The sequence below is a fragment of the Acomys minous genome, assembly GCF_964271855.1.
Source record: "Acomys minous genome assembly, chromosome: 2".
In the NCBI taxonomy this organism is placed as follows: domain Eukaryota; kingdom Metazoa; phylum Chordata; class Mammalia; order Rodentia; family Muridae; genus Acomys; species Acomys minous.
This window is the reverse complement of record NC_140484.1, coordinates 25,654,784-25,677,527: the sequence shown is the minus strand read 5'-3', so window position 1 is coordinate 25,677,527 and position 22,744 is coordinate 25,654,784. Positions and strand designations below refer to the sequence as shown.

General features: G+C 39.7%; 1 protein-coding gene across 4 annotated transcripts in view; it reads right to left on the bottom strand.

Moving 5' to 3' along the window:
- Window positions 1-22,744, bottom strand: part of SLC16A12 (solute carrier family 16 member 12) — a 78,281-nt gene that overhangs the window by 11,361 nt on the left and 44,176 nt on the right. For all 4 annotated transcript variants that reach the window (XM_084773452.1, XM_084773451.1, XM_084773453.1 and 1 more), the window contains 2 exons: window positions 9,628-9,875; window positions 1,344-1,447 (listed from right to left, as the gene is read on the bottom strand). In XM_084773452.1, coding sequence (XP_084629578.1) covers window positions 1,344-1,447; window positions 9,628-9,737 — 214 coding nt within the window. In that variant the 5' untranslated portion in view covers window positions 9,738-9,875. The remainder of the gene's footprint in view (window positions 1-1,343; window positions 1,448-9,627; window positions 9,876-22,744) is intronic.

Below are 22,744 nucleotides of genomic sequence, written 5' to 3'. Positions count from 1 at the left end.
AAAGAACTATCCTGCAACACAATCCCACTGGTTCCTAAGTCTGGACATTTAAAAACCAAATGTTATTTCGCTTAGTTAAAGTTATTAAAAGTAAAGAAAAATATAACAAAGTTGAATTGATTGGAGTCAGATGAATTTATCATGAGTTATTGATTAATATATTACTTCCCCTTTGTTACTGAAACAGATAAGAATTTTAGATTTATTTATTTTATATTATGTGTATGGCTGTTTTGTCTGCACATATGTATGTACACATATGTTCCTGGTTCCAACAGAGATCAGAAGAGGTCATTGTACCCTCTGGAACTGGTGTTACAAATGGTTGCGGGCTGCTGTGTGGGTCCTGGGAATTGAACCCGGGTCCTCTGCAAGAACAGCAGAAGCCTTTATCCACTGAGTATCTCTCTGGCCACAGATAAAAGTTTCTGTAAACCATCCTAGGATTTATCTTTTGAAAGGATTGAGTGGGGCCAGGCTAGATATGGATTGTTCCAATTTAAGGTAATCTTAGAAACTCACTAGGAAACCAAGTTGGTAATTTTGGTTCAAACTTCATAAAAAGAAAAGTTTACTGTCCTCTCCCACAGACACAGTGTTAGTTCTCATGAACTCTGGAACACTTGGTCCATGTCTTAGAAAGCACATTTGAGATTTAAGAATGAAATGATAAGCACGGTGAGGACGCGTAGCTGTTGACCACGCTCTCTTATCCTCCCTCAATATTCCTCTTATTCATGGAGGATAAAATCTGCGAATTGAATTTCAAGCCCTCCGGTAAAGGAGTAGGAAGAAAGCCAAGACTTGAATTGGTATGTATTTAAGAAGACCATATAGAAATAGCTCATGGGTTGTCTATGGCTAACCCACCCTGAAAGTACCGATCTCATTGAATCTTGGAAGCTGAGCAATATTGGCCTCAGTTAGTATCTGGATGGGAGAAATGGCTTACTGTCCTGTCCAGTGTATGATTACATGACTGGAGAATGAGAAGGCCATCGAATTTGGCTTTCTACCCAGAAATTCCTCCCCCGATCATCACAAGTTCTAAGACACTCAGCATCCAGATGAACCCAATGATGTGTGTCCTTTCCAATGTATTGACAAACTCCTCCTCCATCTGACATTAGTCAAGGCCATCAGTTCCTGCAGTGATTCTTGCTAGGCTTAGCTGACGATGAGATTGATCTGCTAGTTTCTCAGTCTTACCTGACTTGTAACATAGTCCTTCCACTTGAAAACTAATAACGATATCAGTATCACTTGACTGTCAAAAAAAAAGTCATTGTCACGTTCGGTTCCATAATTTCCGGTAATTGTTTATCTTAGTAAATAATACTCACCACAGAGCATTGTCATACAGTCTACAATGGAATGGATCCATGCTGTTTGTGAATAATCCTGAGCAAAGTACGTCTGAAACTCCACAAAAAAAATGGAGATACATCTGGAAAATATAATGCGGGCATTTTACACAAGAGATAAATAAATATGGAATTGAATCAGAACCTAAAAGGTTTGTCTTAATTAGCTGTTGTGTTTCCAAGGATTTTAATTACTGAGACATGATCAGTTGAAAACCAGATGTTGACCATTGTGGCCATTCTGAGGAACCAGAGACCATGTGTTCTGTCACCAGAGAGGCTACTGAACCCATGGAGCTAGGAAGAACATTACTCTAAGACAATGTCATGGGAAAAAAGAAAGCATGTTAAGAACATAGTTTATTGTAATTATTATTAACAATATTTTCTTTTTCTTTACAGTTCTAACCTCTCTAAAGTGATACACAACTTTAAACTTGAAAAATGAAGAACTTAAAAAAATTTTTAACTTATAAAAAACAAGCCTTAGAAATTTTACTTCTAATATTTGTATAATGGCAGTGATCTGATAACCTGATGATGATGCTGTACTAAAATGGATATAGAGTACAATTTACTGTAGGCAAACATTGTAACTGACCTGTTTATTATGAAAAGATTTGTCTTAGTTACTTTTCTATGGCTGTAATAAGACACCATGTTCAAAGCAGTTTATAGAAGAAAGAGGATTATAGAGGTTAAGAGATTATCTATCTTTTTCGGATAGGTCCAAATTCCAACTCTTCAAGATGCAGAAGCCCATAGCCAATGGGTATTTTTAGTCTTCTAGTCCTCTGTAGTTGCTTCCAGAAGACGGGTGATGGAGAGGTTGGGGAAGGAAGGGAACTCAGTGGGACTGGCCAGGTGTGATAGGCAGTGCCAGCTTTATGAGAGTACATGTTAAACAGCCACAGAGAGCCTGGCATTCCAAAACATGAACCTCAGTTAATGATCAGCTGTCACCGATCTAAATTTCTTAATAGTCATGTCTTTGTAATTAGATTTATCACTGTAGCTAAATGGAGAGACAGAGGCTTAACAGGATACAAGTGTCCTATGTGTGTCTGTTCCTCTTTGCTGCCCCCATATACATGGAGTGTTAGTGATGTCTCATGAGCCCAGAATTCTGATTGGCCTTTAGTCCAAGAGAACGTAGTAAGACTCAAAACTAGGGCTAGAGAGATGGCTCAGTGGTTAAGAGTGCTGCCTGCTCTTCCAGAGGTCCTGAGATCAATCCCCCAGCAACCACATGGTGGTTCACAACCACCTATAATGCGATCTGATACCCTCTTCTGCAGATAAAGCACTCATATGCAATAAAATAAATAAATAAATAAATAAAAAGACTCAAAACTAACACAGGAATGCATTACATACATGACTGTGACTACATGGGAGCCAAAAGAAAAGATCTAATAGCCCAAGAGAAGTCGTGCGTTCTTTCTATACCAAAACTTGTTCAAAAAATGAAGGAGGCAAAGGGGACTCTGAAACCCACAATTCCAGTCGCCTGTGGTGATAATGATGACACAGAGGAAGATGAAAAATGGCCAATTGGCCTTTTTTTTTTTAGTTCATCATTACTAGTCATCAGAGAAGTACAAATTAAAACTGCTTTGCATCTTATCCCAGCCAACAATCTGACAAGTGTCGGCAAACTTTCACAACACCGTTTATAGCTGCTCTACCCACAAGAGCAAGGAAATGGAACTGATGAACGGATGATAAAAATGTGGTACACATACCCAATGGAACTTCAGCTATAAAGAAATAGGAAATTTGCAGGAAGTGAATGGATCTGGAAAAGTATAATGCTAAGCAAGATGACCCAAACTCAGAAAGACAAAAGCCGCATGTTTCCTCACACGCAGATCCTAGTCTGTACATATGTATTTATATAAACATGTAAGTATGTGTAGAGCCTTTAAAAAAACTCAAAAGGAGACAAAGAGAGGGTAAAAGCAGATACTGAGGAAAGATGGAAAGTGACCAGAAGGACACACAGGACACAAAAAGAGGAAGAGGTGGGGACAGCACACAAGGGAACCAGGGATAGCAGAGAGCTGGGCGAGATAACCTGGGGTGAGAATCACCAAAACATGCTGTTCAGAAATGCAATAGTGATATCTAATTTCTTGTATGCTAATTTAAACTTTGTAATTAAACAAAAAAAATACATATACTCTACAAGCAGTATCAAAAATCTTGTGACATTCCTTCCCATCTGAAACACTTCTTGTCTGTTACTATGATTCCTATTTTTTTCACCTAACTACTCTGTTTTCCATCAAAGTGAACAGTGAGTTAACAGATACAGCCTCGTTTTCTATCACCAAGGATTCTTGGTAGAACACTATTGACTTGGGCTGCAAAAGCCCACAAGGATTTGTCCTGTGTGGCAGGCAGGGCGCTTAGCATTTCCAACCTCTGCTCCAAATGTCTCCAGACATTGCCAATAGGCCTTGGAAACTAAAACAAGCCTGGCTGACAACAAGTGATCTAATCATCAGGTTTTCCAATCCCTCTCTGGAGTGTTCAAATGCCTCTTGGGTCTCAATTCGCCTTTATTGCTCATAATTGATGCCAGCACCTTTGCCCTCAACTGTAGCTCAAAGCTCCTAACTGCTGTTTCTAAATTCACACTTGGCTGATTTCAGTATATACTGCAAACAGTGGCCCGAGTTGCCTTCCTCAAACACAAATCAGATCCTGGCATCTTAAACATCTCAGCCTGACTGATGAGGCTGAATGATGTGGTCTTTTTCTGTCCGTGCTCCTTTCTGCCCACTGCTGAATACTTCACTTCACATTCTGAATGTCTTTCTACCTCTTTCAACACATCCCCTGTGTTTTATGCTCTTCCTTGACTACTCACTTGCTACTTAAAGTAGATGGTTGCATGACTCATCAGGAAAAGGACCAAGTTACAAATGAAAAAAATAATAATAAAATGAAAAGGGATGATAATATAGTCATATTTCCCCCTCTTTAAAAAGGAGAGAAATGACCCTAGAGCTTTCCAGATGATAAAGGCTTGTGTGGAGGATTTAGGACACAGTGGTCACCTTAAAGAAATTGAATTGTAATAGGAGCACACATGTGTATGGACTTCGTTGTTGTTGTTTAGGATACACCTATGCAACCACAAGAGTCAGGAAAGCAGAACTCTCACTCCAGATTCATTCACACAAGAACAGTTACTGAGTAAATTTCTTGCTCTCTTGGCATCTCAATTTCTTTTTTTTGGGGGGGGGTTGGTTTTTCGAGACAGGGTTTCTCTGTGTAGCTCTGGCTATTCCGGACTCACTTTGTAGACCAGGCTGGTCTCGAACTCACAGCGATCCGCCTGCCAAAGGCGTGCGCCACCACTGCCCGGCGGCATCTAAATTGCTTCATCTGTAAGTCAACGACTTTTGTAAGCATGACTCACCAAAGTCAGAATCTCGTGCTGCCACTGCAGTCCTTGGGGGTTTGGTAGGATTCATTCACAGAAATGTAGCAACAAAAACGCTACTAGCAACATCACTTTCAATCAAAACTGCTTTTATCTTTCTTTCTCTCTCTCTTTCTTTCTTTGTTTCTTTCTTTCTCTTTGGAGACAGGAATTCTCTGTTTAGCCTTGACTGTGCTGGATTTGCTTTGTAGACCAGGCTGGCCTCGAACTCACAGTGATCCTCCTGCCTCTGCCTCCCCAGTGCTGGGTTTAAAGGCGTGCGCCACCACCGGCCAGCCTTGCCAACACTGCTTTCGTAAGGATAGTCTGACTGGACAGATCAAGAAGCTTGCGGCCTTGATCTCACCATTGCTCTACCACTGCCTTTGTGCATGACAACAAGCACAAAGGAAGTGCTCAGTAAAAGTAGCAGTCGTTTTATTTTAAACCTCAACTGTTCTTAAAAGAATCTGAAAAAGAGGCAAAACTCCAGAAATTTATTTCAACTAAGTTGATTTGAAAATCTAGGCAAAACCCAAATCTTAGACCTGTAATATTGTTTGGTTTGAATATTTAAGTCAATTTTTTAATGCTCCTTAAGTATCCTCTCAAGTTGCCAATATATGCAGAGAAGTCATGTAATTACACCTTCAATGTGACACTAAACATGAAAAATGCATTTTGATAAAGCTATCTTAAGGAAAAGAGAAACAATCCATGCATATTAATACATAGATGGCATAAATAAATAATAATGACTGCTTTCATGGCCCGTTGAACTTTAAACTTTACACTTTGCAAAGTACAAGTCTAGAGCTGAAATAGGACCTTTAAATGACTTGGGTCATAATTATAGCATTGTTTGTAACAACAGAAACAAGAAAATAATATAAAATTTCATCAATAAACACTTGTCAAATAATTGCAGGCACAAACAAGCATATGACAAAATTTTAAGCAACTATTTTTCAATGGAGTAGAACTATGTTTGTTGATATAGAATAATCTCAGGAGAAAATATTAAGGAGGTTTGGTTTAGAACAATGTATCCAAAATGATCTGTCTTATGTACATAACAATGTTCATGTCTGTTGGTTCAAGGTCGAAAGATATTTTTGTTTTAATTTTAAGACTGATCTATAAAAAAAAAAAAGGTTCATGTTTGTGAAGTAAAATTGAGTCAGGAAGTAAAAAAGAAAAATATTTCATATTTTCAATATATTTGAGTTTTGCTATCTGAATGCAATATATTTTTTGTTTCAAGGTGTATTTTTCAATGGATAGCCAGGTGTGGCTGTCCTGTAGATGCTGGTTATCCACTAGGCAGGTTGCCCTGGCTTGTTCTTTCTGTTCTCATCTCCAGTTCCCTTGGCTGCTTCTTGGTTTGTGACATCGGATTCTGGGCTGACTGCACCACCACACGCTCTCATCCGCCTTTATTCTGCTCATGTGTCCTTCTCTTGGCCCATTCTGTTGACCTCCGCCTGGTACTCTGCCTTGGCTGCCGGCCATGATCTCCTTTCCTGATTTCTGACTGAACGTTTGGCAGGTTTGGAGTGGCGAAGAAGGCCTGGCATTGATGCATGCTGAGACATTTCTGCCAGGCCAAATTATTTCCATCCTTTAAGACTTCACTCCAAGAACATCTGTTGAGAGCCTGACCTGAATCTCCAGGCCTGAAGTTGTCTCTCTGCCAATCGTATTTAATTCTGTACTAACCAGAGTTAGCCTAATTTTTTCATGGCCTACATGAGGAGCTTGAAAGTCCATCCATAAATGGGTGACTTGTCTTATTTGGCAGTGTGTTGAATCCCTTGACTATCACCAAAAGTCATCAAACATAATATAACATCAGTCAATACAGGGATTTTTATTTGCGTTTTGGTTAATTGTGCATGAATCTACCCATAAGAGAGCCAATCTATCTATGGCTTTAGAAGCTTCTAGCACAAAGTTGTGTCTTCAATGGAGATACTATACTTCTGATGCCTATGCACACTTTGTAGCCTAACTTCAGGATCATCAAGAGCAACTGTCATATTAGACACAGGTTTTAAAAAATGCTTCTGTTATAGTAAGTACCAATTATCTTCTAATTATCTTTTTATAGTAAGATAATCATCAATGGAACTGACGTTAGATGAATTGAAATAGAAACTTAAAAGTGCAACCTACAAAAGAGAGAAAAGGCTTTCAACCTTTGGTGGTAGCCAGTGGATTCAACACCTGACCAAATAAGACAAGACATACATTTACTGATGGTCTTTCAAGCTCCTGATTATATAGATATAGATATATAGATATGGATACATAGATATATATTCCTACTGCTCTTTTTGTAGTTTCAGAAAGTTCAATGAATTCATATATATATATATTTATATATATATATGATACATATGATACACACACACACACACACACACACACACATACACATATAATCTTCCTACTCCAATCTCTCTTGTAGTTTCAGAAAGTTCAATGAGTGCATACAGTCATTTATGTGGAGTGGTTGGCACAGGAATTGGTGTGATATGTCCTGTGATTGATCATCAATAGAACAAAGAGGGTAGAGTCCCCCTGTGAAGATAACCTTAGAGAGATGCATCCCCTTGGCACCATGACTTATTTTCATTGTATGAGAGCTCTTTGAATAGGAGGTAGCCCAACTTCAGACAGTACTTACTGTAACCAAAGCATTCTAAAAATCTGTGTCTAATATGACAGCTGCTCTTGATGATACTGAAGATAAGCTGCAAAGTGTGCATAGGCATCAGAAGTGTAGCATATTATGAGAATAGGATAAGAAGTTATTTACTATATTCTAGAAAAAGCAATAATGATCTCTCTCTCATGTGTGTGTGTGTGTGTATACACTTTAATCATTTATAGATGATGAATGTGTGTGCTGTAGTAAAAAAAAATAAGGTAAATTTTTAAAAAGTTAAGTCCCTGTTCACCTCTGTCCTGATAGCCATAGTGTAGGTCACTTAGCCCTGTCACTAAGCAAGGACTGATGTGTCCATTTCACCTACATCACAATGCTCACACATGTGATTGACAGAAGTATCTTAGTATTACAAACAAGAACACTGTGGGCAACCTTGTGAAAATACAAGTTCATCCAGAAGACTCAACTATGCAGAATGCTACACCATAACCCCTCCTTATAGTGCAAGGAACCCAGTCTTAGAACTTTCTTCTTATGGAACTAATAGAAGTTTCTATTTATAAGAAGCTACACACACACACACGCACACACACACACATGCACACACACACACACACACACACACACACACACACACACACACAATGTCTTTTAATTCCACAACCTCCTCACACTCAGAGTACAAAAAAAAAACCCTCAGAATCAATATCAAATTATTTTGAAAAATAACCATACTTTATTAGGACACATAATCAACAAGCCTTAGTGGTGGTAAATATGAGACACCCTTGCACTACATCTGTTAGCAGGCACAGATATCAATGTCATCCTCATTTATAATATCATCAAATAGTTATTAGCGCAAATAGTTTCTTGTACTTGTACAGGATGTATTACCAGAGAAAAGAAACAGCTCCCTTAGGACAAAAGTAAGGAGAGAGCAATCACAGGCATATCACAAACATTCAATCATAGAATCGTGAGCTAGACTAGTTGGACATTAAGTAATTTGCGTACTGTGCCTCTGGAGGAAAATCAAATGAGCAAGTGGGGATGGGAGGGTCACTGTTTGTATATAGTTGCTTTTCTTCACCTAAAATCCAGCCACTGCCACCACAAAGTACAAACTGAAGTGCAAGAGTATGGTTCTGGCTTGGATGCTTCCCGGGCTGAATACTTAACAAGCAAAAGGGTTTTCCAGGGCTTTCTGAAGTCCACAGTTTCCCTCCTGACAGGATATAGATGCTAACCCTGTACAGCATGATTTCAACTACAATGTGTTCACAAGCCTGTATAAACTTCATGACCATACTTCAGTTCAGGGAAGACGTTTTTCTTCTTCCTATACTGCAGGCTTGAAGATATATTGCAAACTATAGGCTCCTGACATTGTGTTTTCTCATGTATGAGTTATGAATCATGAATTCAATTGTTTCCACTACAACATCTTTTTGTTTTTGTTTTTTCGAGACATGGTTTTTCTGTATAACAGCCCTGGTTGTCCTGGACTCGCTTCGTAGACCAGGTTGGCCTCGAACTCACAGAGATCCACCTGCCTCTGCCTCCCTGAGTACTGGGTTCACAGGCATGTGCCAAAATACTCAGCTCCATTACAACTTAGTAATTAATACTTATCCCAATTAAGGTTTCTCATTGATATATTATATGCAAGAAAAATAGACTTAGAAAGATCATCGTATGTATCCCTGGAGCTGGCTCAGCTTCTTCTAATTTGATCTTTTGGGCCATGCATTTTACTATTCTTTTAAATCCCTAGAAAACTGATCTCTTTATGAAAATACCATACAGAAAAAAAAATCCTCCTCTAATTAAAAAATCAGGGCAATTCCCATGTTATTTCATACAGCGTGATTTTGTGTGTTTCACATTTTAAAAAATAGGTGCCATATGGAGAATGGAAAGAAATGTGTATCATACACTTACACATTTTGTAAGCTACTCATAAAGACAGATGTCTGGATTAGATATTGTCCAGCACGCGAAAACCCCTAAGTGTCCTAACACATATCACATATAAGGGAACAGACCAGTATCCAGGACGCTGCAGCATTGTTCTATCACAACGACCAAAGGAAAAGATACATAAGCAGCACGTGAAATGACCTAAGGTCACTCTTAATGAATGGTCCACTTACCTGGTGACCGCCCGGGTGCAGATGGTGACAAGGAAGCAGCCAGCCACGATCATCCAGCCCCAGCCCCCATCTGGAGGGGATGCTGAACCAACTCTAGGCATCTTTGCCATGGTTTCAGTCCTGGTTTTCTTCTCTTTCCAAGTTACTTCAGCAGTAAGTTATGGTCTTGAATGTTTGCTATCCAGTAACTGCTAGTTGATAATCAAAGTTGGTCCAGGATGCTACCTGGCGCAGGGGTTACTGGCCATCTAAAGTGAAAACAAGGGCATGCTTTTATTCTGTTGCCATGTCCAAAGGTGGATTTTTTTATAAGAAATTATTACTCTCCTATTAATATGATTATTTATAACTATGAATACTGGGTCATAATACAGACCATTAGTTATCTTGATTTTTTTTTAATCTTTAAATGCACAATTCTTTAAAAGGTATCATTCATTCAGAAATTCTTAATGAAAAAAAAGCCAAGAAAATTGCAACAATAGCTTATGACATATAAGAAATAAACATCTGGTGTGATATAAATCTTAGAAAGCATTAACACAGGCGATAAAGTCCCTTTATGTTATTTCCACAACGCAACTACAATTTAAATATTAAGACAGATAAAAATAATAGCATAACCTATTGCATATTTATGTCAAAGCACTGTATTTATTTCTATTAAATTAGAAAAATGACAAAACTATAGATGACATTATATAGCAGTTAAAATATGGAAAGGGCCACATAATTTTTCACATAGAACAGAAACTTTACTCTTTCTGCCTGGTCCTTCCTCGGCTGTTGAAAGCATGCGCCATCACTACTGAAGACAAGGGAAAACAGTAAGAGAGAGAGGATGCGGTGTGCTCGCCAAAGTGACTCTCAGTCCTCAGCCAAAGCAAGGAGTGAAGCTAGGAAGGGTTTCACAGCCCCAGCCTGTTATACAGATTTGAACACAGCAAAGATAAGTGTATGCCACAGAGCAGTCGTAAATATACTGCCTTGTTAGTTCCAGCTCCACAAATACATATTTTAAAGTATCAGTTTTAACTACTACCAACTCAAAGTGACCCAACTCTGAATTCTTCGTGAATCCTTTAGTCAGATTAAGTGAACAGTGTGTTAGGAAAGCTGTGCGTGATAGCTGTGGAAAGAAACTCATACATCAGCCCGCACCTAAATTAACTGCTGACTGTTAGACAAATGACTTGAAAAAGTCAGAATAAATGGTGGTGGAGAAGGGAGCAGCCGTCCAAGTGAATCAAGCCATCCCTTGCCGCCCTGCCTTTACACCTGCTGAGAAGTGTGTGTGTGTGTGTGAGTGTGCGTGTGCGTGTGTGTACACACGTGCACACATGCACAAGTGTGTATGCAGGTGTGGGGGAACTGGCCATTCTCAGCTATCCTGGCTGACTAGTGAACTCCCAGACTCTGCGTGTTGTGTTGTGTCACCTCCCGTCGCCCCCCCCCCCAGCACTGCAGAGTCGCATTTATGTGGGCGCTGAGGAGCTAGTCTCAGGCACCTTTCTCAAGAGGTCATCTGCCCAGGCCCTGTCTTTCATTTTTAAAGTAACAGAACCTCTCAGATTTTATCTGTTCCCAGAACTACTCATTTTGCCTGTTTTACCTGGGCAGCAGGAGCATGATACAGGTAGAAAGTGTACGAACAGAAATAATTCGTCTCCCTCCAAAGGCTAAGATTCTTTTCCAGGGCTGCTATCATTCCACGCTCAGTAGACCGGAACAAGACATAAGATGACCTAAGCTACCTCCACTCTAGTTGACAGCAGAGACAGAATTCTAGGTTCTGGAATGACTGTGGGTGCTTTGCCCTTCCAGCTCTGGACACTCATAATTCACACAAAGATATCAATAGGTGTTTGTTACATTTGGGCTTCTGTATTTGGAATTTTACCTGTTCCAACAGCTTAGACCATATCCCAATAAATACAGTGACAGAGTAACAGGACTTTCTATGGCATTTTCAATGCTTTTGATTTTTTTTCTTGTCATTTTCTTTGTTTGCAATATTGGGTATTAACCCAGGGCATGGTAGACAGCAGCTTTACCGCAGACCTGCATATCCAGTCCCCACAAGGCTCTAATCTTTTAAGTGTATAATTAAAGAGTATTATCACCTACTGCCCGAGCTAGTCACACCCTCTGGTTATAGGACAAACAATGCAAATATTAGCACAGGAAGTGAAGTGCTTCAGAGCTTCTGGTCTCATCAGAAGACTCCATCCCAAATAGTAGATCAAAAAAGTGTAGGCTGCCACAGGGTCTCAGGTGAGCAGACACAGGCAGAAGGCACCCCACGCAGCTGCTTTCTTCCATTGGCATTTCCCTGGTACCTAGTTTTGTGAACCAGCTTCGTCCTAACCTTTCATGATCGCTCTCCTATCTCCTCTTTCTCTTTCTTCCTTCTTTTCCTATTCTGTTCCATCCTAGCCTATTCTATTCTAATCCCCTAGAAGCCTGTGTGTTTTCTTTCTTTTTTATTTTTTCTCTCACATATTACATCCTGATCCCAGTTTCTCCTCCTTCCACTCCTCCCAGTCCCATCCTCAACCTCTCTTCTTCCTCAGATTCACTCTTCCTCTATTTCTCTTCCCCCCCAAAACAAAACAAAACAAAACAAAAAAACAAAATAGGCCTCCCTTTTTTTTCCCTCCACCATCATCATTATCATCACTATCATCATCATCATCGAGAAAAGCCTTGCCATGGGGCATAGGTTGAACTGGCTCGGCTGCCCTGCCTCAGCCTCTTGAGTGCTCTGATCCTGTGATTGTTTTCCATTCTCTGCATTTCTTCATCTTTTCTCTTTTCACTCTAAACTCAGCAAGACTTTATCTCCTTCCTTCTTCATTGTCCCCACACCTACTTACTTGTCCCTTTGCTGTTTTCTCTATTGTTCTAATACTCCTCACTAGTCTGAAGAATAAAGGAAAAATATTAATACTGAAAGGTGCAAAAGAGAAGTATCAAGTCACATATAAAGACAAGCTCATCAATAGTAACAGCAGATCCATCAACAGCAAGTGAGAAGGCAGCAGGGCACAGAATGATGTGTTTCAGGATCTTCCAGCCTGTGGGCTCTGGGATAAGCATAAGCCCATCATAAAACTTTATAGTTAAAATATTATGAGATTTTTCTTTGTGAATTTTTTCCTTTTCCTTTTTTCTTTTGAAGAAAAGAAAAGACATACAGACAATATCTAGAACAGAAACCAATAACATTCAGAGGATAACTGGGACATAGTTTGAAAATCTACATTTAGTAAGTTGGAAAAAATCTAAGAGAAATGAGTATATTTATAGATTTTTACATACAGTCTACCAATATTAAACTAAAAGAATATGAGGAACTTAAACAGATAACTTGTGAGCAACAACAAAAAGTAATAAAAAGATTCCCAAATTAAAAAGCACAGGTGCAGATGAACTCACAGATATGTTCTGTCAGATCTCAAGAGCACTAGCCATGCTCCTAATTCCTTCCATAAAGGAGAAAGAGAAGGGATGCTACCAACTCACTGTGTTAGTTTGATCTCAAAACCAAATAAGGTCAAAACAAAAAGGAAACTATAAGCCCATCTCTCTGATACATATGGATGAAAACATTCTCAACATTCTGAATAAAATACTTTTAAAACTAAATTCAACCATGTATTTGAAATGTCATTCACCATACATGCCAAGATGGTTTCCTTCTAGGGAATGCAAGTATGATTCAACATATAGAAATCAATAACTGTAATATAGACTTAGAGACAGAAATCACATGATGAAATGGCCCTTGGCGAAGTTCAACAACCTTCGTGACGAAATGTCTGAAGAAAACATACCTCAACCTAATAAAGGCTACAAAAGACAGACCAACAGCCAATGGTATAAGCAAGAAGTGAGGGGCACCTCAAACTGTTTCACTTAGAATCACAAGAAAAGGATGCCTACTTTTGCTCCTTTTGTTCAGCATCATGTTTGACAGTATACCTAGAGCAATGAGACAGGAAAGTGAAATAAAAGGATATAAACAGGAAAGAAAGAAGTCAAAGCACACAGATTTGCAGGTGACAGGATTCTATAGATGAGATCTTAAAGACCCTTTTAGAAAGTTTACAGCAGATAAACACTTCCTGAAAAGCGGCAGGGTACAAAAAGTATACAAAAATCAATAGCTAAAAGAAAACGACCAGTGAACCAGGGACATCAGGGAGATAACCCTAATTCACAATTGCCTAAAAATACCATAGAATAAAGCTAACCAAGGAAGTGGAGGATCTTTTCTATTAAAAATTCTAAAACACTGAAGAAGAAAAGCAAAGTTACTGGGAGGTTGAAAGGCCTCTCATGCTCATGAGTTGGAACAAACAATATAGTGAACATGGCCAAACCACCAAAAGTAGTTCTTTGTTGAATATGACCCCCATCAAAAATCTCAGCGAAGTTGTTCACAAAACTAGGAGAGGACAAATCACGGGATCCAGATGGGAGCATAGAAAAGCCCTAATACACAGAGCAATCCCAACCAAAATGAACTGATGCACCAACTAAGGACAAGCATGCAGAGAACCTAGAACCCTGGCTCATTCTCCATGTGGAGGGGGGCAGGGGAAAGGGGGGCAAGGGGAAAGAGCCAGACTGCCTCTGACATGAACTCTGGTGCCCGTGATTTGGTCACTTCCCCTTCGTGTGGTGGCCTTACCGGCCCACAGAGGAAGGTGATGGAGGTTATCCTAATGAAACATAATAAGCTGTGGTCAGATGATGGGGGAGGAGCCCCCCTACCATCAGAAAACTAGGGGAGGGTAATAGGGTGGAAGAGGAAGGAAGGGTGGGTAAGGGAGGATATCAGGATGTAATATGAATAAATTATGGGGGAAAAAGATGCTGGAGGTACCACAACAACTAATTTCGTGCTAAGCCACAGGATCACAGCAACATAAATTGCTACTAGCAAAAAACAGCCATATATAATAATGGAGCATTAAAAAGCACCCAGAATTAAATCCATGCAGTTATAGCCACTTAGTTTTTGATATAGGTATAAAAAAATGAACATGGAAAAAAGAGCCTCCTCAACAAATGGTCCCGGGAAAATGGTATGTCCACATAAAGAAATGTGAAACCCCTCATCCTGAAAAGATAAAATAAAATAATCCAAATAGATCAAAGACCTTAAGATAAGATCTGAGACACTGAAGTTACTGCACAGAAACAGGAAAGTCAGCTCAAGACAGAAGTGTAGCAAAGACTTTCTGCAAAGGACTACCGTAACACAGGGGGGGGAAACGAGGGTTGATAAATGGGGTAGCATAAAGTTAAAATGCTTCTTACCTCACAGGAAATAATCAAGTAAAGAGATAGCCCACAAAATGGTAGAGAATATTTGCTGGTTATTCATCATACAGGGGGTTAATATTAACATTATATAATGAACTTAAAAGAAAAACTACCTCCAATCCAAATAATCCAGTCAATAAATAGGCCACTGAAGTGAACAAGTAGTCTTTGAAAGACGAAGTATTCAGCATTCTTAATGCCATCAGAAAAAATGCAGTTTTAAAACGATATTGACATTCTTGCCTTGCCCCAGTCAGAATGACCACCATTAAGAAAATAACAATAAATGATGGTGAAGTTGCAGAGGAAAATTAAGCTGTGTATACTGTTGGTGGGAATGCGAATCAATCCAATCACCGGAGTCCTAAAAAAAATCTAAAGCCAAAACTAATGTACTATCCAGCTATAGCACTCTTGGAACCGTGCCAACACAACGGAAGTCAACAAACTATAGAGATACTTGTTCACAAATGTTTATCGTACACTGTTCACAACAGCCAAATGATGGAGCCAGCCCAGGTATCCATCAAGGGAAGAATGGATCTGGTAAGTGTGACAGAAAAGTCAAATACTGTTTGTTTTCTCTCATATATGAATCAATGGTTTTTACAGGTACATAAAAATCATATGTGCATATATGACATGAAAGAAGAAGTGGGACTGTCTGGGGGACACAGGACGTCACAGAAGGGAAGAGGGAGAAAAAGGCTGTGTACACAATATATTTTTATTAAATTGTCTTTATGAATCTTATCATTATGGACAATTAACATATGGTAATACAGTTTACTTTGTTTAAAAATATGTTCATAAGGAACACTAACAAAACACAAAATTGTGTAAATCCAAGGCTGGAGAGATATTTCAGCCATTAAAAGCAAAGGCTCACAACCAAACATCAAAGGTTCCGGTTCCCAGCACCAACATCAAAATCTGTGTCTCGCTCTTGTCTCCCTTTTCTTACAGTGGCACAGTGGCGCAGGGCCTTCGTTAAAAGAAAAGGACATCTTTAAATAAAAAACGACCAAACAAACACAACTGTATTAATCTGAATAAGTTTAAGCAACACTGCTCGCCATCCCGTAGTGATGTCATGATCAGCGGAGGTCTACTGTGGGTCAGTGTTAACCTGGATGGCCACAGTACAAGGACTAACCTCACCGGGACTCCAGGGAAGGCAAAGCGACATTGAGAGCGTTCAGCCACAGCACAGTTCTTCACTGCTTCCCTCCAAAAGCAGAGTCTTTGAGACTGAATGCTTGTCTCCTCCTTTCACAACAGTGACCCTCCCCCTCGGAAAGACTCCCTTGATGATGTCAACCGGGTATCCCTGGCCGACTCCGGATGATACAGCAGGACACGTGCCCTGGGGTTTTCAAATTTGCTACTGACGTTTCTGTCAACAAGATCTCCACACAGTGCTAACACGTGACAAAAGAAGAGAGAAGGGGACCCTACAAGGGTAGAACTATGGTTGCTTCGGCTCACAAAACAATGAGTTCGAGTCCCTCTCAAAGCAGGTCTCTTAATAGAAGTGTCTTCCCAAAGAAATGTGCAGGTTCAGCACGAGGAAGCTAGCTTCCAGGAGACTCTGAAGTAGCCAGCAGTTCCCATCATATTAACTTGAGCATTCCTGTAAATGATTAACCCACTTAATATCTGTCTAAAAAAAACAGTGGGGAAATCTTTTACTGAGTCATCAGTATGTCTAAAACTGTTAACAAGGAAAGCACTACAGTCAAGCAGCTCTTCATTTTACAATTAATCCTCTAACTCGGTGTATTTTTTTTTTTACATCAGCCACTAAAGCACAATTGTGTTCTTCATTTTATTCTGCCTTCAGAAAGATTTTTCTCAATCAGAAATTCTGTATTAGAACATCCTTCTAAAACGATCCCTTCCGGTTCAAACTGAAATATAGTCCAATTCCGATTCACTTCGTCCTCTTGGCACTTTAAGAATTTAATCATTTGCAAAGAGTTGGTAACACTCAACGACTTTGCTGTAAAGCACCACACAGAGGGGAGGGGTGCATCTCTTTCCTGTTGGCCTGGGCGTTTTCTAAAGTGGCCACTTCTAGCTATAGGAAATGTGCAAACTCATGCATCAACAGCCTGCTAAAAGGAAACATGGTCTCTTGTTTGGGAAGCTCTGAAGAGTCGTTTTCTATTGCTTTCCTTCCCCTAGCATCTCCTATTTCCAGTGTCTTACCTGTTAGCAGTGTGCTTCCTCTATAAGACAGTTTACAGCCCTGACAGAGCTAAAAGGTTATGATGGAAACTGCCCAGAGGGGAATCAAGATGACTGTGATGACTGTGTCCAAGTGCCCCTATTCAGTGCGGTGACCCCGACTGAATCACTTCCTCTCCACCACCGTTTCCTAACTTATAAACACAGGATACTGAACTATTGAGACCCAGTCTCTAATTCAGGTTGCCATTTGTGGTAAGTCAGCCTTTTGTCTCTGTAGCAAATGAGAAAAACAAGTTAAATGAGGAAAAATTGATGATGGCTCATGGTTTTACTTCATGGTTGGCTAGTTCACTGCTTTTAAGCCTGTGAGGCAGAACAGTATGGCAAGGAGGGTGTGGTAGAGCAAAGTTGCTCATCTCAGACTGCCCAGAAAGGGAGGGAGGGAGGGCTGGAGGGAGAGAGGGAGGGAGGGAGGGAGACAGACAGACACAGACAGACAGACAGAGAGACAGCGACAGAGAGACAGACAGATAGACAGACAGAGACACAGAAAGAGAGACAGAAAGAGAGACAGAGACAAAAGACAGAGAAACAGACATAGACACAGACACAGAGATGTAGAGAGACAGATGAGGGTGGGCAGAGAAAGACAGAGATAGAAAGAAAGGAAGGAAGGAAGGAAGGAAGGAAGAAAGAAAGAAAGAAAGAAACAGTACACAGTGACCACTGACGTGCCTCCTCCTGCTTTGTTTGACCTGCTAGAAGCGTATTCAGCTATGAACACGTAAGTAAACTAAACTATTGGAAAAGTTAGCAAGCTCATGTACCAGCTGCTCTCAAAAGCATTACTGGCTGGGGACCAAGCCCTAACCATATAAGCTTCTTTGGAGGGTACTTCATTTTCAAACCAGAACACTGCACTAAGTACATTCTTATTATGTGAGTCTCCTGGTAGAGTGAGCACTGTCTATGGACTCAACTTGGCTTCATTCTTTGTTAGTATTTTTAAAAATGAAATTTCCCATCTGACCCTGTTTTTAGCATTTATAAAGTATTCCAGTTAAACAGGCAATATTTTTGAAATAACTCATGATAAACTGCCATTTTTTCCAAACCATTTGCACTCAATGGTCCTTTCCCATCATTAAGGCTAAGTCAAGGAGCACATCGATATAGAGAAAGGAGAAGAGAAGTTCTATCTAGAATAGTTATTATATCTGCAAGCAAAGAACCATGCACCATGTTATGGGGAAACTGGCACCACGGAGGAAACAAAAGCAGTCAACCTGTTGAGTTAAAGAAGTGAGATCTTCAAAGTGAAGAGTGGCAAATTGCCCACATTTCCCCAAGCAAGATGAATCATTTTATGAGAAGGTTCAGGAGACCCAAAGACTGCCAGGTGACCAATGATGAAGAGAACTGTGCTCCATCTGGCTTACGAGAACTTAGGAAACAGCCAGGAACCTAATAAACACCTCCTCCACCATCATGGTGGCAGTACATGTGCACCTCCTAAAGAGGAAATAAACCCAAGAGAGGAGAAAAACAGTCCTTACAAGAAGCCAATCTGCTGGCATGGCTGAACAATGGGCAAAAACGTCTCCTCATGTGCAGATAGAGCAAACTCTTAAAGATGGTTTAAAATGTGTAATACTTGGATATATTTTACATATAATAAAATCACTTCTAAAAGGTTGACTTTATTATTGATTCATGAGCACATATGTGTGTATGTACATGTATGTGTGAGTATATTTGTGTGTGTGTGTGTGTGTGTGTGTGTGTGTGTGTGTGTGTGTGTGGTGTATGAGTGCAGTGCTTATGAAGGTCAGAAGAGGATGTCAGATCCCCTGGAACTAGAGCCACCATGAGGGGACTAGGAACTGAACTCTGGTCCTCTGAAAGAGCAGCCAGTGCTCTTAATTGTTGAGCCATCTCTCTAGCTGCCAAATCACCCGTTTTAAACTCTACATTTCAATGTGTTTGGTAAATGTGTACATTTGCCTAAGCACATGGTCATAATCACAACAGGCAACATTTCAGCAGCAGCCAATGTTCCCGTCATGCTCCCTTGGGCTGACATGTCTCAGCATGGCCCCATGAGCCAATCCAAGCATGAGGTGACCACTGATTTACTTCTGTCAATACAGGCTAAGTCATCTGCTAAGAATTTCATACAATGTGGCATTTTGTTTTTAGTTCAAGGGGTTAAACGTGGACCTCATCCATGTTCTACCACTGAGCTACCCCTCTATATCCTTCTTACAATATTTTGAGCTTTGTTCTGTTTGTTTTGGCCATAGCTGATTCCATTTTGCTGCTAACTGGTCATCAGTATTACAGACCCATTACTGTTTGTCTATTTGTTTGCCTACAGTGGGCATTAGCGTTGACTCCAGTATTAGACACTAAATAAAACTGTAACAACTGTGTACACGTGTTTTCTGGACATGGACAGGCCTTATTTTTCTGGAATATATGTCAAGAGTGAAATTGCTGAGTCTTGCATAAGTAGTACCTTAACTTCAGAAGAAACTGCCAAACTACTTGTGATGGTTGTGGGACATTGTCAACAGCACATTGCACTGCAGTGACCTCTCAGCCTTACCAATACTTGGTAGGGATATGTGTTCATTTTAGCTGTCCTAGTATGTAGTTAATGATCTAATTTTCATTCTGATTTGTACTTCCCCAGTGACTAATGTTATCTGCTTTTTACATTATAATTAAGTATTCATAAATCATTTTGTAGAAGGATCTACCTATTAAAATGCTAAGATCTCATTTTAATGGGAAACAAGAATTCTTTATCTTAGACATGAATTAATGTATTGAAAATATTTTCTCACACTTTATGGCTTGTTCATCTCTTAGTGCTAATTTTGTATAGCAAAGGTTATTCATGTCAATCAATTGGAATTTGTTTTATTACTTCTACACATAAATATATTTTATGTCAGTGATAAACAATTAAAAATTAGAGTTTAGAGAATGGAGAGATAGTTCAGGGGTTAAGAATACTGGTTGCTCTTTTGGAGGATCTGGATTTTATTTCTAGCTCACATAATGGCTCACAGCCATTTGTAACCTTAGTTCTAGGGGATCTAACCTTATCTAGCCATGGAGACATCAGGTACACACATGATATACAGACATATATGAAGACAAAGTGCTCATTCATATAATAATAATAATAATAATAATAATAATAATAATAATAATAATAATAATAACTATTATTATTATTATTATTTTAAAGATTTATTTAAAAGTTGGAGTTAAAATACTACTTTATAAGAGCTGAAGAATTAGAGATGCTTAAGAATGAATTTACTCTAATATGTATATACATATTACTTAAAGACTTAAAACTAGAAACAGCAATGAGAGAAATTTTAGGAGGTCAGAGACAGAGGGGGGGGGAGAAATAGAAAAACTATGTTTACTGATTGCACGACTTGGAGAATATCATCACTTCCCAAACTGACTGATATAATTCCAGTGAAATGTCAACCAAAATATCAATAATCTCTTTTGAGTAGAGAACGATAAGCAGATTCTAAAATTTACAAGAAAATAAGAAAGTTCTATGGAAGTCAAAATAGTTTTAAGGGAAAGAGCAGGGCCTGGAGAGCTGGCTCTGCGGCTAACAGTACTTGCTGCTGTTGCAGAGGGCCTGGTTCTAGAACCTACATGGTAGCTCAAAATGGTCCATAACTCCAGTACCAGGGAACCTGGCACCACCTTCTAAGGTCCACTTACATTTGGTGCCCAGACATGCACCCAGGCAAAACACTAATACACACATAAAACAAAGATAAATACTTTCTGAAAAGAATGAACAACAGTGATAACATACCACCTGATTTTAAAACAGTTACCACGTAATCCTGCCCATTAGATCAATTCTAATTGACCCCCAATTAGAACACACTAGTTCAGTGAGGGAAAGAATAACTCCAGGGTCTTCCATTACACAATATACTTAAACAAACTCTGAATGGACAGCAAATAGGAACGTGGAGGTAAAAACTATAAAATTGCTAGAAAAATGAGAAAAGATCTTTAAAATCGGGAAATAGGCATTTTGTTTTTAGAAAGGACACAAGCAACAAAATGCATTTCCCATTCTTACTGTCACTTAAAACTCAGACTTATGGAGAAATTTGGATTTCTGATAGAAACAAAGAACTTGTAAGGTTTCACGGTGGACTCTATTTTCACACTTTCTAAGTAGAAAGGCATTCTTGGGGGGTGTATATCATTTGTAGCACTTAGAGTGTCCCATTTGAAATTCTTCTTTCTAGATGAAACCTGTTTCTGTAAAAGTAAGAATAAGTATAGACACCATGTATCCATTTGGCTTTGAGTCCTGGCTTCTGGAACAGTGCCTGGCTACATTTGCTAAGCCCTGCTGATCGTAGGCCTCTTGTGGATATTCACTGAGAAACACACTGCTTCCTGGTCCTATTTCACACTCATTTTAAACAAGGAAACATTTGGTCCTATCCCAACCAAGGTCCAAGGCTCATTCAACACTCTGGCCCTCGCCTAGGAAACCCCAAGGGACTGTGTGCATTAGAGACTACGAAAGGGCAAATCTCCAAGTATGTTAGCAGAGAACTGTAGAAGCCTGCTGCAGTGCCTTCCCGTCAGTGCATCAAAGTGTTCTGGCTGGTGGCTTTACAAACTCCTGTTCAGAGGCAAACTCAAATCCAAGGATGGAGATGAGGGAAGGTTAAAAAAAAATTGAAAGTTTCTGCTCAGTTTGCATAGGTTTTTGCCAGGTCGCAGCTGTTATTGGCCATTTTAGAGTGCTTGGTTGTTTGGTACGCCTTCAGCTGAACGCGGAGTTACTTACTCTTGTTGTTACTGACCTTCCTCATGTGTCATGGCAAAAACAAATGTTATACTTGGGTAAATAAAGATTAATGTTTTTCTCTTTCTTCCTTTCTGCTTCTCTCTCATTAGTGCTCAGACAGGTCCTAGTAAGAAGCAAATGACTCCTGGCTTCCACCAGAAGGTCCTGGACATCTGTCAGGAACCTCTGGGCACTAAATTGCAACACTGACCTTTGCTAAAAAGGCAGCCACAGTTTCTCCATTGTGTCTGGCATTTTGAAGCTAGAAATCCTTTATCTAAAACCCAGAATAAACACTAGAGTGATTCTCATGGTATTTAGCCCATGGAAAGGAAGAAACAGGTGCAACTAGTGTTTCAATCAGTACAGAAAGCGAAACACTTCCCCGTACCCTTAGAGCTCCTGGTCCACACAGTCAATGACTTTAGGCAATGTCAGACAAATGCTTACTTCTAAGCTGTTGGCTATATGGCTCGTAACCAAGAATTTGTCCCAAATTTCCACTTTCAACAGTAACCTACTTCTTTCCCCCTCTTATTTGGCAGTACTGTAGTAATGGGAGCCCTGGGCAGAGCCTTCTTTGGGATGATATAGACTGACGGGGAGAGTGAACTGTAAATGGCTGAGATGGAGACAGACATTCCATCCAACCAAGAATAGGCAAAATGCCGGCCCTAAAGCTGGTGGCTTGATGTCTGTACAGTCTAGTGGATTCTTTTTTGCCCTCAA